This window comes from Tupaia chinensis, unplaced genomic scaffold (assembly GCF_000334495.1).
Source record: "Tupaia chinensis unplaced genomic scaffold, TupChi_1.0 Scaffold000231_2, whole genome shotgun sequence".
Classification (NCBI taxonomy): Eukaryota; Metazoa; Chordata; class Mammalia; order Scandentia; family Tupaiidae; genus Tupaia; species Tupaia belangeri.
Window position 1 is genome coordinate 3,619,749 of NW_006159707.1, and position 17,571 is coordinate 3,637,319.

The 17,571-nt window shown below is 46.9% G+C and overlaps 1 protein-coding gene across 1 annotated transcript in view; it reads right to left on the minus strand.

Moving 5' to 3' along the window:
- The window catches only part of HS3ST2 (heparan sulfate-glucosamine 3-sulfotransferase 2), a 107,731-nt gene that overhangs the window by 88,774 nt on the left and 1,386 nt on the right, over positions 1-17,571 (minus strand). The window contains exon 2 of the mRNA XM_006148318.2: positions 17,335-17,560. Within this exon, the coding sequence (XP_006148380.1) occupies positions 17,335-17,560 (226 nt within the window). The remainder of the gene's footprint in view (positions 1-17,334; positions 17,561-17,571) is intronic.

The window sequence follows — 17,571 nt, forward strand, 5'->3', positions numbered from 1 at the left end:
TAGAGTTTTTTTTTTTTTTGCTATAGGGCATGTGCGCTCGCCAGACAGAGAGAGACAGAGAGACAGAAAGCGAGAAATCACGCCCCGAGGGACGATGGCCATGCCGCAATCCCTTCTCCTCCATTCTCCTCTCGGGATCTTGGGCACGCACACACACGCCCGGCATGAGTTTTAAGCCACCGGGTCCGGGACTCGAACCGCGGTTGACTACATGGGAGTCCAGCGATTCAGCCATTATGCCAACTGCTGGTCCCTAATTTCTTAATTCTTTTATCAGCGACAACCACCCGAGTAGTGTCTTGGTCACATAAGGAACACCCGCAAAGCTCCCTCATCTGCCTTTTTATAGTCACCCTACATCCCCTGCTCTAAACTCTGGCCTCTATACTGATGTGTTCTTCATCATTTTGGTTTGCCTGTCTGAGAGTGTCATACACATGAAAACACAGTACATAACCTTTCTTTCACTCAGCATAATGTCTTAGCGACTCATCCAAGACACAGTGTTTTTAAAGAGCAATAAATAGAGGTTTTACATGGGTAATTTAAATTGGAATTGTGGGAAAAAAACAGAAGTGATTAGGTGGCATTTAAAGTCATGCCATGCACCTGCTAAATATTACCCTCAGGTAATATATGAAAGAGCCATCTCGATGAGCCATACGAGATACTGGAATCCATCAGATCCCGAGTCCAGAGACAAGTTACGCAAACTGATCCACAGAAAAAGATCTAAAAATACTGCACAGTTGGATCTTTTCCTCCAGTTCTTCACGTCTGCATTCGCTTTCTCATGATGCCCCATCAATTTGCAATTTAAATTGGAATCACAGCTTTTTAAACCACCCAGACTTTGTAATGTCAGCCAGTCCCTCCCAAGCTGTTGATGGACCAAGACAAGCAAATATAATAAAATAATAGTGACATCAAAGCAAGAGCCATCGGGAACCAGCAGTTAGCGTAATGGCTATGTCGCTGGACTCCCACATAATCGACTGTGGTTCACGTCCTGGACCCGGTGGCTTAAAACTCACGCCGAGCGCGTGTGCTTGCATGCCCAAGATCCCGAGAGGAGAATGGAGGAGAAGGGATTGCAGCGTGACCATCCCCCCTGGGGGGTGATTTCTCGCTTTCTGTCTCTATGTCTCTGTCTGGTGAGCGCACGCGCCCTATAGCGAAAAGCCTCTCCAAAAATAAATAAATAAATAAAAGCAAGAGCCATCTAAATGTGTAGGTTAGTATTTCCCAAAGGGTGGACTAGGAACCACTAGCGGTTAGAAAAATTAATTTAGGTGATGCTTGACATGACTTTAAATGCCAACTAATTGCATCATTAGAAAATAATTATCTTTGCTTTTGCCTTGTATTCCAGACTTTGGATTGCATCACGGAGAAAGTCTTGGTTAGGTGCTAGAATGTGGTTAACACCTCTCTAATAGTTTTTGATCTTTAACAAAGAGGCTGCCTCAGGCAGAACTCAGCACGGGCAATAGGATCAGACTGGAGTGGAACTGCGTTGTTTGGCTCTCACTGCATTTATTTTTATGACTGCTTTCTATATCTGGCGAGAGATAAGGCATCTCATTTAGGATGGTGATATAAAGTTTTGTTTTTCAGTAAATTCACTTAAGTAAAAGTTAAAAGTGGACTTTAGCACTAAGGAAAGTAAATTAAAAATCTGTAGATACGTCCAAAAACAAACTGTGAATCTGGTACATAAAGGAGTAAAGGGTGTGTGTGGGGGGGTGGGGGGTGCCAGCAGGTGGTGTGGAGGTTAAGGCACACGATCCCACATGGCAAGCTTTGTGGTTCGAGTCTCTGACCTGGCGGCTTGAGAATCACACCAGATGTGTGTGTGTGTGTGTGTGTGTGCATGTGCGCGTGCTAAACATTCTGAGAGGAGAGTGGAGGAGAAAAGATTGTAGCACAACCATTCCCTCTGGGGAATGATTTCTAACTTTCCCTCTCTCTGTCTCTCTCTGGTGTGCACTATAGCGATAACTAAAAACACTAAAGGAACGAAGGTTGGGAAACCTTGTGTGAGATTTCAGAAAGAACTTTCATGATGCCATGATTGGGGAGGCTTGTAAACAGATTGCCCTAGAAAGACAAAAAACAAACAAACAAACAAAAAACCCAGCGGAGAGATTGACAAGATAGGGATAGAAAAACAACCAGATGGGACTGACTAGTGGCTGTCCCCTTTAAATAGGACAAGTACCCTCTCTCAGTTGGATTTGCCTCCATAGGCCAAGACCCCACCTATCCCTCTTGTCCCGCAGTGTCTTCCTTCACTTATGTGCCCACAGAGTAACTCAGGACATTGTGTTTGTGGTGACTCCATGCACCAAACTGCTCCATGGGACAGAGCTCTCTGCAGCTCGGTCACTGCCCCCAGCTCACAGAGCCATCCGTATCTGGAACAGCTCTAAGCCTTTCCATCCTGACACACTCCCCTCAGCATTAGCAGTCTGGATAGGGGGAGGTGCTCAGAGGTTCACGTTCTAGACACAGCCTCGCCTGCCCAGCTGTCACTTGAATGATGCCCACATTTGAGGTCCTGCAAATGGCTTTGACATCAGCACCTCCCAGAATCACTTATGCCTATTTCCTCTCCTTCATTCTTGGCAGGAAAAAACAATTGAATTAAGTCAAGTTCTTTCCCTCCTGGTGAAATGACTGACAGACGACGATTTGGCCAAGTTACCCTAGAGTATCCGGTTGATGGAGATGTGTGTACCAGAGACAATAGGAGAAAGGGGCCTAGAACCGGGATTGTACCACCACACAGCTCTGCAATGACTTAACTCATTTTTCACAGAATTAATAATTCAAATCCCACACTGTCTCAGCGAGAAGTGGCCATAAACTGCAGAGTGTAACCAACCACTTCTGAAAATGGGGATTGATCCTAGGAAATGCTACCTCCACTTTAAGCCATCTCGCCTGCACAAAATAAAAGCTGTTAGATGATTTCATATCTTCATTAAAACCATCAAAGCAGAAACACGCTGCAAAGAGGCTGCCAAAGCAGAGCACATTTCCCCATGCTTCAGCAGCTTTGGGGAAGTCAGGGAGATTCAGATCCCGATTATCTTGCAGGAAGGCATTATACTGCTCAATTCTGTTGGACGGAAACCACACGGACAAGCCCCCTAAATCTGGCAGCTCCCCCACCATCGTGTCGATGGGGTTGGGATAAAAGTGAGAAGCGGGGTGGCACGCGTTGAATGACATGTGCCTTTTCAGGGTGGGAGCAGAGCTAGTTCAGTCTTGAAAGGATCTCAGGGGCGTGCCAGTGGTGCATCCCATGTGGCCAACTGTGCCATTTAAGTCCTAGATTTGGTGGCTTGAGAAACACACAGAGCACATGTGTGTACACACCCAAAATCTTGAAGGAGGGAGAAATGGAGAAGGGATTGCAGCGTGACCATGTCCCATGAGGAAGGGAGGAGTGCTTTCTCACGTTGTCCCCACCCTCACCCCTCATCTCTCTGGCAATTGCACAGAGTCTGACAAATTAAAAAAAAAAATCTCAGGAGGTTACCTAAGAACTCTATATTTATAAAAAGGGCTTCAAAGACCCCTAAAAAGGAGGACTCTGGCACCTGCAGGTTCCTATTTCCCACCTACTTGGGAAAGTAGAGTAGAATATAACCTTGCCTTTTTTTTTTTTTTTCCCCTTGGTTGGTTCAGATCTACCGACCCACAGATAAACACTTCACCAGTCAGGCCCTCAAGGGACTGTGTTGGGAAGTACAAGTGGTCTTTAAAAAGTTTATGGAAAATGCGCATTATGAAAACACTACACATGGATTTCAAAATAGTTTGCATCAAAATAAACTCATACTTTTAATTCCATTTTTCCCAAGAACCTCTTGGAGAGCCTTTGTATGTTGGGTTCAGTCCTCAGCCTGACACCTGTAAGGGACTGAGAGACAGGAAGTCCTTGGCAGAGTTCATCCTCACGACCAGCATCTTCACTGTCACCATCTTCCTTGACTCCTCTCACACACTTGCCCCATGTAGGCAGGGGTAAACCCTGCAGGCGGACCTTCAGACTGTGTCCAGCTTCTCCCCTATCCACCGTCTCCATGCAACCACCACTGCAGCAGCCTCCTAACCGCCTTCCCCTGCTTCCATAGACGGTGGTCCAAGAGGTCCTTTTGAAAATGTCAGTCAGATCATACGACTCTAACTCCATCCCGCCCAATATCTCCCCATTACTCAGAGTCAAAGTGCTTTCAACAGCCCATGAGTGGCTGCATGCTCTGGCTCCCGGAACCTCTCCGAATTTATTCCCCATCCCTCTTCTCCTTGCACACTCCACCCCAGCCATATTGGCCCCTGGGTTTTCTTCAGTCTTACGGCTACTCTGCTGTCCTCAGAGCTTTCACGCTTGTTTTTCCCTCTGCTAGTGTTCTTCCCCAGATCCCAGCATGCTTCACCCCTTCACCTCTTTCAGGTCTTTGCTCAAATATCATCTTCTCAGTGAAGCCTGCCTTAACCACCCTGTTTAAAACCGTGATATCCTCCCCCTACCATCAAGTACTCCCCATCCTCCTCCCTTGTATTTTCTCCATAGCACTTATTCCCTTCTGACATAGATAAACTGTGCTTGTTTAAGATCATCTCCTCCCCAACCCATAGAAAGCAAGCACCAAGAAGGCAGGAATTTGGGGTTTTTTTTGCCATTGATCTTTCCCCACCGGAACCAGATATGACAAACCTGATGATGAGATGGGGCCAGTTTGTAGCCTCAGAATAGACTCATCAATTCTTAGTCATGCCTCATACCCAAGAATATTCACTCTGCAGATATTTATTGACTACCTACTATGTGCCAGGCACCATTCTGAGCTCCAGGGATACAGCTATGAACGAAACAAAGTCCCTGGTCTCAGGGAATTTCCAGTCTAGTTGGGAGGTAGTAAGTAAAAACAAAAAGAAGGTCATTTCAGATTGCAATAAATATGAGGCAAATAAAACAAGCTAGTGATGACAGCTAGAGAGATGAGAAGGGTGAGCCGTGTCGAGCATGTAGCTTAGGAAGGCCTCTGTGAGGAGGTGACGTTTGAGCTGGAACCTGCAAAGTGAGAAGCAGCCAGATGTAGAGCAGAATGTTCTGGAGAAAGGGTGATCCAGGTGGAGAAAAAAGCAAATGCCCTGAAGCTTAGGCATAAGCCTTACCGATTGCCCTGGGCACGGCCCCTTTTAGGTGACCCCACAATGCTGCGAGCTTTCCCTCTCTCAGCAAGTCTTAACAGGCTTTCTGCCCTTCAGCTCTCTAAAAGAGAGATGAATTCTTTCTCATGTTCATTTTTCCAAGGTTTAGAATAGTGCCTGGCACAGAGCAGGTGCCGGTAAGTGCATCCAGGATGGAAGTGATCTGAAACGACTTTATTTTGTGATTTGACTGTCGTCAGAGGTGACATCGTGGGATGAATAGTATTTAGAAACAGCATCCCTGCAGGGTCACCCCCTTTCCCAACCCCCTGCCCCAAATCTCTGTCTAAGGAATTCCTCCCTGCCTGTTGAGGCCCAAATAATATACCACCCTCCTCCAAGAAGCCTTCCAAAGTCCCTCCAATTGGAGCTCATAACCTTCCCATGCTCCTGCAGTTACCCTCGTATCTCTGTGAGGGTACCTAACCCCCACGTGACTTGTGAAGAAATTTGCCATGCACATCTCATAAATGCACCAAACTGTGAAGAACCCAGAGGAAGGACACGTTCTATTCATCTCTGTGTCCTTGACCTTGAGCTCACTAAGGGGATGACGAAGGAATCGATGGCTAATAATAACTAATCCGTGTTGGACACCTTCCACGTGTCAGGTGGGTTCGGAGCACTTCTACATGTACTCACCCACTCACTGAGCACCCACATAGGCCCCGTGCGGTCACTGGTCTGATCATTCCAACGTGCAGATGGCAACTGAGGCACGAGAAAGACCGAGTTGGTGAACACACCCCTAACGTTGATGGAGCTGAGACTCCAACATGCTCCGTCGGAATCCAAAGTCCAAGCTTCTCATCGCCATGCTGAATCTGCCTCCTCCAGTAGTTTCTGTCTCCCCTTCTCTATTTTGAGTCATTCCATCCAAGCCTTTTGAATCTAGACTGATCTCCACCTCTCCCTCTTTCCATTGCTCGGTGAGAAGCTCTGTTCCATCAAGAGGCACCGCTGGGATGCCTGCTCACCTCTCCTTCAGCCTCAGGGTAGATCTGGGGTTCCTTTCCTCAGCAGTAAGCCTGGAGCTGGCAGGAAGCCACCTCCCCATCATTTAATTGGACGATTTGGACCTCACTATCATAGACACCCTCCGTTAACAATGCATGGAAAGTTCCAGGGACCATTTTCCCCAGCGGAGCTCCTTTGAGGCGGCTAAAAAAGTATACAAAGAAAGTACATCGTCTCCCACTCTATTCAGTGAGATTAAACCGACTGAGCAAACAAAACTGACACTGCCCTGCCCTGTGTTTAAAGCTCACTGTCATGTTCTACAGAATGGGAAAAAAGATACTTTGCATCCTAAGATTTTTTAAAAAGGAACATCTTGTCTCACAGGAGCTTCAAAATTTAAAAAAAAAAAAAAGAAAAAGAAAGAAAGGAAAAAAAAAAAGCCTTGAGCTCTCTGTTTCCATAAATTGCTGAGTGCCTGGTGAAAATCACTTATCTCTGACTTTTGCAACACTGATGCCCGCTGCAGATATGTAACCACCGTGGTGGAGACTGATTTTCAACCAGTGAGCATAATGAAGACACCCATAGTAACCTTGAGGGTGTTTTTTTTTTTTTTTTTAGGTGACCCCACAATGCTGCGAGCTTTCCCTCTCTCAGCAAGTCTTAACAGGCTTTCTGCCCTTCAGCTCTCTAAAAGAGAGATGAATTCTTTCTCATGTTCATTTTTCCAAGGTTTAGAATAGTGCCTGGCACAGAGCAGGTGCCGGTAAGTGCATCCAGGATGGAAGTGATCTGAAACAACTTTATTTTGTGATTTGACTGTCGTCAGAGGTGACATCGTGGGATGAATAGTATTTAGAAACAGCATCCCTGCAGGGTCACCCCCTTTCCCAACCCCCTGCCCCAAATCTCTGTCTAAGGAACTCCTCCCTGCCTGTTGAGGCCCAAATAATATACCACCCTCCTCCAAGAAGCCTTCCAAAGTCCCTCCAATTGGAGCTCATAACCTTCCCATGCTCCTGCAGTTACCCTCGTATCTCTGTGAGGGTACCTAACCCCCACGTGACTTGTGAAGAAATTTGCCATGCACATCTCATAAATGCACCAAACTGTGAAGAACCCAGAGGAAGGACACGTTCTATTCATCTCTGTGTCCTTGACCTTGAGCTCACTAAGGGGATGACGAAGGAATCGATGGCTAATAATAACTAATCCGTGTTGGACACCTTCCACGTGTCAGGTGGGTTCGGAGCACTTCTACATGTACTCACCCACTCACTGAGCACCCACATAGGCCCCGTGCGGTCACTGGTCTGATCATTCCAACGTGCAGATGGCAACTGAGGCACGAGAAAGACCGAGTTGGTGAACACACCCCTAACGTTGATGGAGCTGAGACTCCAACATGCTCCGTCGGAATCCAAAGTCCAAGCTTCTCATCGCCATGCTGAATCTGCCTCCTCCAGTAGTTTCTGTCTCCCCTTCTCTATTTTGAGTCATTCCATCCAAGCCTTTTGAATCTAGACTGATCTCCACCTCTCCCTCTTTCCATTGCTCGGTGAGAAGCTCTGTTCCATCAAGAGGCACCGCTGGGATGCCTGCTCACCTCTCCTTCAGCCTCAGGGTAGATCTGGGGTTCCTTTCCTCAGCAGTAAGCCTGGAGCTGGCAGGAAGCCACCTCCCCATCATTTAATTGGACGATTTGGACCTCACTATCATAGACACCCTCCGTTAACAATGCATGGAAAGTTCCAGGGACCATTTTCCCCAGCGGAGCTCCTTTGAGGCGGCTAAAAAAGTATACAAAGAAAGTACATCGTCTCCCACTCTATTCAGTGAGATTAAACCGACTGAGCAAACAAAACTGACACTGCCCTGCCCTGTGTTTAAAGCTCACTGTCATGTTCTACAGAATGGGAAAAAAGATACTTTGCATCCTAAGATTTTTTAAAAAGGAACATCTTGTCTCACAGGAGCTTCAAAATTTAAAAAAAAAAAAAAGAAAAAGAAAGAAAGGAAAAAAAAAAAGCCTTGAGCTCTCTGTTTCCATAAATTGCTGAGTGCCTGGTGAAAATCACTTATCTCTGACTTTTGCAACACTGATGCCCGCTGCAGATATGTAACCACCGTGGTGGAGACTGATTTTCAACCAGTGAGCATAATGAAGACACCCATAGTAACCTTGAGGGTGTTTTTTTTTTTTTTTTTTCCCCTTTACATAGGCTTTATTCATGAAACCTAGTTCTGCTGAAGGCTAGACGTTCTTGTAAATATTGCAAGTAAAACACTTCTCCTAATGCTCATATTTGTTCTGAGTTTTTCTTTGGCTTGTCTTTCCCAATGATTAACACATCAAAGGAATCTGAAAAGCTAGAAACATCATTAGATTTACTTAAACTGGATTTTCTGCAAACTCTAGGGATGTTTCCCATGATATCCATTGTATCCCCCACCTCGGTAATTTTACACACTCTATAACCTACAGAACACTACCGAATCACAAATCACATAGTGAGAAATTCATCTTCCACATCACTTCCATTCCTTCTCATGACACCACAAGGAGAAAAGTCTCACACTGGTATTAACATTTCTTTAACCACTCTTTGTAGTGTACCCTCATATCCCCTTCAAAACAAAGACAGAGAACACGGCAGGCATGGAACATTCCAGTCACATTCTATGGCAAAAATTCAGTAACACCATTTTCAATCTATTTATTTTTATGATTTCTTTCTAATTATGGCAAGAGATGGTGGTTTTCCATTTAGAGTGGTTTTAAAATGAAGTTCCTTTTAAAAATATTTATTACAAGTCTCTGCAGTGTGTGTGTTAGGTTTGCGAGTGCACAGCAGAGCTTTAGAAGGATACACAAAAGCTAATACCTGTGGTTGCTTCTGGGAAAACAAACTTCATGACTGAAAGATGGAATAGGAAGAAGGAGCCTAATTTTCACTGAATACCTTTTCTCACTCTTGAATTGCATTCTATGAATATATTATCTATTGTAAAATATAGCAACTCAAAGAAAAATAAGCCCCATGCTTAATGAAAAAACAGAACTTTAAAGGACTTCATGAAAACAAAAAAACTTTAAGAAAATAGTAACAGAGATCATGCTAGGCTTTGGAAAATATCACAAAAGTGGTATCAGAAAATATGAAGGTTGCTCCCCAAAGAATATGAGAGTTATGTGACCACTTGGAAAAGGGCAATGAGAGGTCCGCAGACCTCCACTCAGAGCAGAGGCCCTAGTTTTCTCGCTCGAGGAGGTCTTATGAGAACTGGTAGGTGTGGGCTGCCTCTCTTATCTCCTCTGATTTGAAAAGTCTTGGAAGACACTCTGGACTGACTTGCACCAAAAATCCATGTGTTGCTCAAGCCCCAGATCACCTAACCAGCAGCTCTGGCCTAGTTCCCCTGGAACTACGTGCTTCCTAATAACTCCCTGCCCCTCGCCCCATCCCATTATCCCACTGAGAAAGCCCCGGGAGTGCAGCATTGAACCAACAGCCCAGCTGTGTAGCTTGACAGGCAGCAATTACCTCGGAAATGCTACATTTCCACTCACTGGTGGCTTTTACCCACCTCGTCAAGCTGCCCGTGGACTGCAAAGCACTTCAGCCCATCAGAGCAGCCCATTAGGAGAACAAAGTGGCAGCAGGGCCAGCCTACAGCAGCCTGGCACTGAGCCTGGCAAGTGGTAGGCGTTTGACAAATAAATGGATTAACCCACCCCAGAGTTAGCTCTGGAGGGACGGCGGGTCCCACAGGTTTAGGTTGGTTGTGTGACCTTTCAGACCTTGCAGCCTGACTCACAGCCCAGGGGTTTATCTAACGCTATTTCACCCCACCCCCATTGCTAAACCTTCACACATAGAGCTGGTCTCTCTTCCAAGTCCTCCAGGTGATCCAGATCAAAAGGGAGCTGTGAGCTTCCACCCCCTCCCCACCCACCTTGTCACTCAATCACTCAGGAATGATTCATAGAAGTCTAACCAGAGGGGAAAATGTTATTTGAGAGTTCTGCACATCAGGTACACGGGACATGGCTAAGTATGCAGGTAATAGCACCTGCTGGGCATTGAAGCTCCCCCTAACCTGCTAGGGACTCTTCAGATGTGACTCCAAACATGTGGCAGATAGAGCAAGTCCTTCTTTGCAGCAGTCATGGGAAACATGCTATCGTAGCATCTTGTCATCTGCTGGTGAGTGCCAGCCCCACACCTTCCCTAATTTTACGGTATATGCTCTCAGGGAGATAGCATGGGCATCATTGAAAAATCTGTAAGTACAGTTCCTCACCCAATCAGGAGAGCCCTCCTGGCTGCAGAGATGAAGCAGGGTTTGGAGGCTCCCTGCTGTGGCAGGCATTCACCAAGAAGGCACTGGCTCTTTGGTAGGTCTGGTGGATCTCAGGATGGGTGGGGGAAGCTGGATGTTCAAGGCAGAGGGCATTTCAAGGGGGTGGAGGGGCTCCAACCAAGACAGAAGCACCATTTTTCACTGAATCGAAGATATCAACCTTAAGATACATCCTAATTTCAGAGATGTTAAAATGAGAAAGAAAATTCAGTGTGCTTCCTGAAATCTCTGGTAAGTCATATCTTCACATGTCAAACCATCTTAACAACACGTGTGACTAAAAACCACCAGGGCTGCCAGGTCTTCTGTATCCAAATATCCACACGCCAAGAGCTTTGGGGCAAAGCTGCTCTTCATTCCAAGTTCTCCTGTGTCCCTCTAAGCTCCAAGGAGAAGGGAAACTAGCTCTTCAACAAGCCTCCTTGAGCCACAAGAGTTCTGCTTGCCTATTCTGAATGTTGACAAGAACCGTACACGTGCTGGGCCTGTTAAATCTCAGCACACTGTGAGAACGACCGAGTGCCACGAGACGGGTGAGAGATTAATGGACGCAGTGGTTTCATTTCAGCAGAGGGTGTGGCATTCTCCTGGACTAAGACAGGAGGACCTGTTATAAAAATGTCGATCTGCATAGACACTAATTGTGCGTGCAAGTGCACTTGTGTGGGGTATGCACACCCAGGGAGCATTGTTCAGTTTGTTTCCTGTGTTGATCCATTTGTTAAATGATAGTAAAGTTGGGCCAGCCAGTGATGTGGTAGTTAAGGCCACTGGATCCCACATGACTGACTGCAAAGTTCAAGTCCCAAACTTGGCAGCTTGAAAAACACTCTGGGTACAAGTGTGTGTGTGTGTGTGTGTGTGTGTGTGTGTCTGTGCTTCAAATCCCAAACAGAGAGGAAGAGATTGCAGTGACCCTCTCCCATAGAGAATGCTCTCATCTCACTTTCTCTCTCCCTTTCTGTTTCTGATGGGTGCACATGCCCTCTGGCAAATTTAAAAACAAAAAGATAAGAACACCTTCTGCATTAAATACTTCCTGCAGAAGTCCCCTCTCTGCTGTCTGCCTTTATTCTTTGATTTGCTTGTCTTTCTTTTTCTTTCTTTCTTTCTTTCTTTCTTTCTTTCTTTCTTTCTTTTAATAATGGAGGAGCAGAAAAGGCAAGAGTGATGGGTGTTGGAAGGGAGAAAAGAGGAGAGAGAGATTTTTTTTTTCATGTTTGAAAAGTTTATTTCTTTTTATTCTTGACAGCACATGCATGCTCACTAGACAGAGAGAGAATCACAAGGTCTCGTCATGCCACAGTCTGCTTCCCAGAGCCCTTCAGCTCACCAGTATGTTCAGGCCAACTCAAGGATTCATACCCAAATTAGCCAAGTGGCTTCCAGCACTGAAGTTCAGTTGCTACTGACTATATCACCTGGTTGAGCCTGCAATATGTATTTCTTTTTTCTTTTCTTTTCTTTTTTGAGAGTCTCATGGTGCCAAGATCCTCCTGTCCCAGACTTCCAATTAGCCAGGATTACAGGCATATACAACTGTGTCCAGTGTTTACAGGTTGCCCCAGGAATCAAACCAGGGTCTCCCATGTGACTTCCAGCCTCCCAAGCAATTGTCTGTCATTGCAGTTGGGCCTGCCTTTGGTTTTATTTCTTTCTGATGCTTGCCTTTTCTGAGTTTGGCATTTGCTATTAGAATATGACTTCTTGACTGAAATGAGCTGGATTATATAATAGATTTTATTTCATGCTTTCTATTCTTTTTCTTACTTAGACTGCTGTTTCTGAGGCAACTACTCCTTTATCTTACACTGTCCCAAGAACACCATGAATGGTGAACAAATAAATAGCTAGAGTGGTGAAGTAAAGTCTAACATTGATAGAATCATTCATCTGTCTATCCAAGTTTGGGCACCAAAGTGCAGAGTCAATTATCATGTATTAACTTGCTATTGTTGGCATTTCAACACATTTAGAAAAGATTCACCTCCTCTCCACCATGCCCACTTCAACATGAGCAAAGTTGAGAATGTTTTAGGCCAAACTCACCTTCCTTCATGACTGAAAACTACCGGGTGTGGCATGGCTTATATCTCTTTATAAGAAAGGTAAAGATCCCAAATAGTCTGTTTCATATCCAGACTTTGGTAAAATGATACAATACTAAATACGACTTAGATTCGGAGAAGGATTTTTATATGGATGGCCTTACTCAATTTTCACAAAATTGGAAAGTGGGTCAGCCATCATTCCCATTTTAAAGGTGAGCAGACTGACACCAGAAATGTGCAGTGACTTTTTATGAGAAATTGAGGGAGGGAGGAAAGGGATGGAGGGAGAAAAGGACAGTATGAAGCTACTTTTCTAGCAACCAGATAACTCCTCAGCTCTACTGCTGCAACAGCAGTGAGGACAGAAACGAAGAGTTTTAATACTAACAGGACAAATGGTGATAGCCAGCAGTGATGGAGTAGCAGAAACACAACCCACTGCGATGCTTATGCCAAACAGGAAGGTCCCAGGTTCATGCCCCAAGGTCTCTCTGAGCATCCCAGGTACACATGCATGTTGGTGATCCTGGCTTGGGGGGATTGCTGCGGGTGCCTGGATTTCTTGCCCTCTTTCTCACTCATGGAATGATTAAATAAATTAACAAGTGGGGCTGGTTCCATACCCTAGTGATTAAAAGAGGCAGGTCCCATATAGTTGACCATGCGGCTCGAGTCCCAGAACAGACAGATGGGAAAAACACATAAGGGGTGTGTGTACATGCCTACAACCTTGACAGGATGGAAAATGGAGAAGGGATTGTGGCATGACCATGCCCCACTGGGGGGTTGCCATCTCCCTCTCCTTTCTCTCTGGCAAAGGCATGTGCCCTCTGGTTCATACACAAAACAAAAAAGCAAATAAATAAACAAAAAATGAGTACAAAGGATGATAACCAGAATGTCGGTAACAAAGTAGTAACAGTAATAGTGGCAACAGGAGTAACAGCACTGCCTCATCTTTCTATAACATATCATTTTCTAAGGCACTTTCATATGCCTTCTGCGTTTCATTCATTCTTCTAAATCACTTTGGGGGTGGTTCCTTCAAGAGGCTTTTATGATGAGATAGGTGAGACTCAGGAGGATCACCCCTTTTTTTATCTTTTTTTGGGGGGGAGGTTTTTGCTATAGGGCGCATGTGTTCGCCAGACAGACAGAGAGAGACATAGAGACAGAAAGCAAGAAATCAACCCCCAGGGGGGATGGCCATGCCGCAATCCCTTCTCCTCCATTCTCCTCTTGGGATCTTGGGCACGCACACACACGCATCCGGCGTGAGTTTCAGCCACCAGGTCTGGGACTCGAACCACCGTCGACTACGTGGGAGTCCAACGACATAGTCATTATGCCAACTGCTGGTCTCAGATCACCCCTTTTCAAATCACACAGCATCCAAGTGGACATCTCTAGTCCTCTGACAGCAGGTCCCATCATGGTTCCCTTGTCAATCTGCTGTCACTTTACCAACCTGGCAAGCAGCTAGCAGATCCTACCCTGCAAGCCCTGCCACTACCTTGGGGAGGAAATTTGGAAAAGGGAATGCAGGCCAGATGCATGGGTAGGGCAAACATCAGAGGCGGGATCCCAGAAATATACTGGATGGGAGAGGTCCCACTCCAGAGGACTGAGCAGAACTAGGCTGGTTCCTAAGAAGGGACTCAGGCTGAGTTCGGGAAGGTGCAGACTGTCTCACGGTCTCTGGCTGATGGCGCTCTCCAGTATTACTCTGCCTGCAGTTTCATCTCCTTTTACCCACAGAAAGAAGCCTTTCCTTTGAATTATGGATAAAGCTTTTGCTTTTTCCATTGTCTATGTGAATTTAGGCCTCTTCATCCAGGAGGTTATTGCTAAGGGTTTCAATATGGGCAGATCATAATAAGATCCACCTCCTGCAACTCTGTGACACCTCCTTGGGAAACCACAGCTGCTACAATGGATGGAAGGGCTCTTTGGTCATGTCTCCTCAGTGGACATGGGATTTGTGATGGCAATCTGGGAAATGATCAGGGCAAGGGGCAGAGAGAGCATTATAACAGCCACCGTTCTTAACTCACGGAAATCAGGTAGAAAGTGAGATGTGGGTTTCATTTCTGCATGTTACTTGAGTGATAATAAAGGATAAAACACAAACAGAGAAATGTTTGGGGGATTATGGAAACAGCATCCAAATAGGGAATATCACCTTGTGCAGAAATAGCAATCCACAAACTCCTGACTCTGGGGGCATGGATTTACAACTAAAACAAATGCAAAACACGCAGCCTTTTCCTGGACAGGTGATGGAGACAGGGCAATTATGACCAGACCTCTGGGCTAATCTTTCTTTTAGAACTATAAAGGAGGAAAAGGTGGTGGGGTGTGGTGGTGTGGGGTTTGACTAGAGAGAGAAGTGGAGCTGTCAGTATGCTTGATGTTAAATAAAACCTACCAAGACTCAGCTGAGAATTTTAGCAGAATCCAAATGTGCTAAAAAAAATTAAAAAAAAAAAAAAGGCACGGCTCCCATCTCTAAGGTTCACAGCTAAGCTGGCTTAGAATCACACATGCCAAGGTTAAAAATAAAAAGCAGCCATCCCTGAATGACACGGGCTCCGGGAAGGAAGCCTGAGGTATGTCGTTTGGCGGTGGAGGGAGGAGAAGGAAGGGAGGAGAGTTGGGCTCAGAGTACAGGTGTTTATTGGAAGCCACACTATCTAAAAGCCAGATGCTCAGAATTTGGCTATTTTGCACTTAAAAGGCATTTCACATTGGCAAAGGGTTTCAGATGATCTTTAGATCTTCCATCGAGGAAACCCTGGTGTGCATTTGAGTACGGCCCTTCTGACCACTCCAAGGGCTCTGCTGTTGGTGGCATTTGCCTCTCTTGCTCTGGGGCCTGGCTCAGACAGTGTCCCTGTGTAACTAAATGGGACACGGTGGGTCACAGCTTGGAAAGCACAATGGGTCACATCATTGGAACACAGCTGCACCTGATACTGTGTGTTAACCTCTTCCATTAGCTAGCCCTAATGGGGCTAAGGGCCCCCACAGGCCAGCTAGCCCTGCTCAACTCCACTGGATACAGACTGCCTCCTGAGGACAGAGCGCACCCACCCCTGGCCACCGCCACCACAACCACTAAATGGCAAAGGTGATAAGTCAGCCTGGGGTCCCCTGCTATTTCCAATCCAGGGCCCACTGTTATGAGCCCAGTGGGGTTCTCTTTCTAATGAAGTTGTCCTTCGCCCAATATGGCTATGAGCTCTAACCCCTAAAGGTTTCCTTTTTTTTTTTTTTTTTGAGAGATTTTCACTGTAGGGTGCGTGCGCTCGCCAGACAGACAGAGAGAGACATAGAGACAGAAAGCGAGAAATCACCCCCCAGGGGGGATGGTCACGCCGCAATCCCTTCTCCTCCATTCTCCTCTCGGGATCTTGGGCACGCACGCACACGCGCCCGGCGTGAGTTTTAAGCCACCGGGTCCGGGACATGAACCGCGGTCGACTACGTGGGAGTCCAGCGACATAGCCATTACGCTAACTGCTGGTTCCCTAACCCCTAAAGGTTTCCTTTTAAGAAAAGACTGTGTCAGCTACCACCATAGCCCTCCCCAATTTCATTACTATGCAGATGTTTCTAGAAAGTCTTCAAGGAGTCAAGTGAAGGGGTGAGAAATCTGTGACCTGTGTGTTATAGGGAGCCCATGCATTACACACCCCCAGGGACGCGGTAACTCAGCCCACAAATGGGCCAATCCTATACTTCTGCACCACTCAGGCATGACAGACAGACAGGCATTGCAAAGTCGGGCTGCCACCTTACAGAAGTGCCAGTCAGGCCCTGACTCCACCCCGCAGCAGTGGGGAAGTGGACAGTCTAAATGTCTGGCTGCCCCCAGGGCCCCTGGCCAGCCTTCATCTGAGGTGCTCACAGGTGTTGCAAGTTCCACATCTTGGCTGCTGGTTTAGAAGCATTGCCCACCACGAAGTGTCTTTTTTCCACCTTTAAAGCACTCTGGAAAGCCTTGCAGGCAGACAGGGCAAGGACTGTGTTGCTGTCCATTGTGATGGATGGGAAAATAGACGCTGGGAGCGTTTCAGAGCTTGCTCAAGATACATGGCAGAACCAAGACTAGAACCCAAGGTTCTTTCCACCACTCTAAAACCACTGACCCAGAACCAGAGTGACTGGGGCCTGGGCCCTGGGACCTGGCAAACCCCAGGGTTTAAGACCTCTCTCAAGGACCATTAACATCCGGAGACCTCAGGGGATGCCTCTCATTGGACCTGAACTATGGGGACTACTCTGCAGGAGTTTCACCCCTGACTTCCTCTTCTCAGGGTCTTTCAGGTGCAGGAGACCAGAAAAAATCTTCTGAGGGTCAGGACAGAGTTGTGTTCAGGCAGCACAGGTCCTGATCTGTCCTTCCTTGGGGACCCTGCTCCACTCGAAAGGCCAGACACTGAGCCAGCCCTCCAGCCAGCGCTTAGATTAGACCGGATGTCTCGCTTCCCTTCCAGCCACTCCACGGTCTACAAGGGGCGCCTTTGCAGTTCCAGAAACCGCGTGCCCTTCTACACGATCACTGGGAAGTTCCGGGCAAATCCTTCTGCTAGAGCCCACCTCCCGACTCCCACGTGTCATCTTAACCCACACAGGAGCTGAGTTAAGTGGAAGAGAAAGCTCAGGAGATGGCTAGAAGGATGGAGCCCATGGAAGTGCCAGCGCACGGAGTGGGGTTCCCCCTCCTTACCTGTACCAGTCCAGCCCGCGGCCGTAGTTCCTGTCGAAGAAGTGGGGCTCGGTACCCAAGGCCCGCACGTCCGGGTGCACGCGGATAAACTCCAGCACCGCCCGGGTGCCCCCCTTCTTCACGCCCACAATGAGGGCTTGGGGCAGCCGCTTGGTCCCCAGCTTCGGTGAGCCGGAGTGGTTGGCACCCGGGAGGCGAGGGGCGGGCGCCGACGCCGCGGGCCCGCCTGGAGGCGCG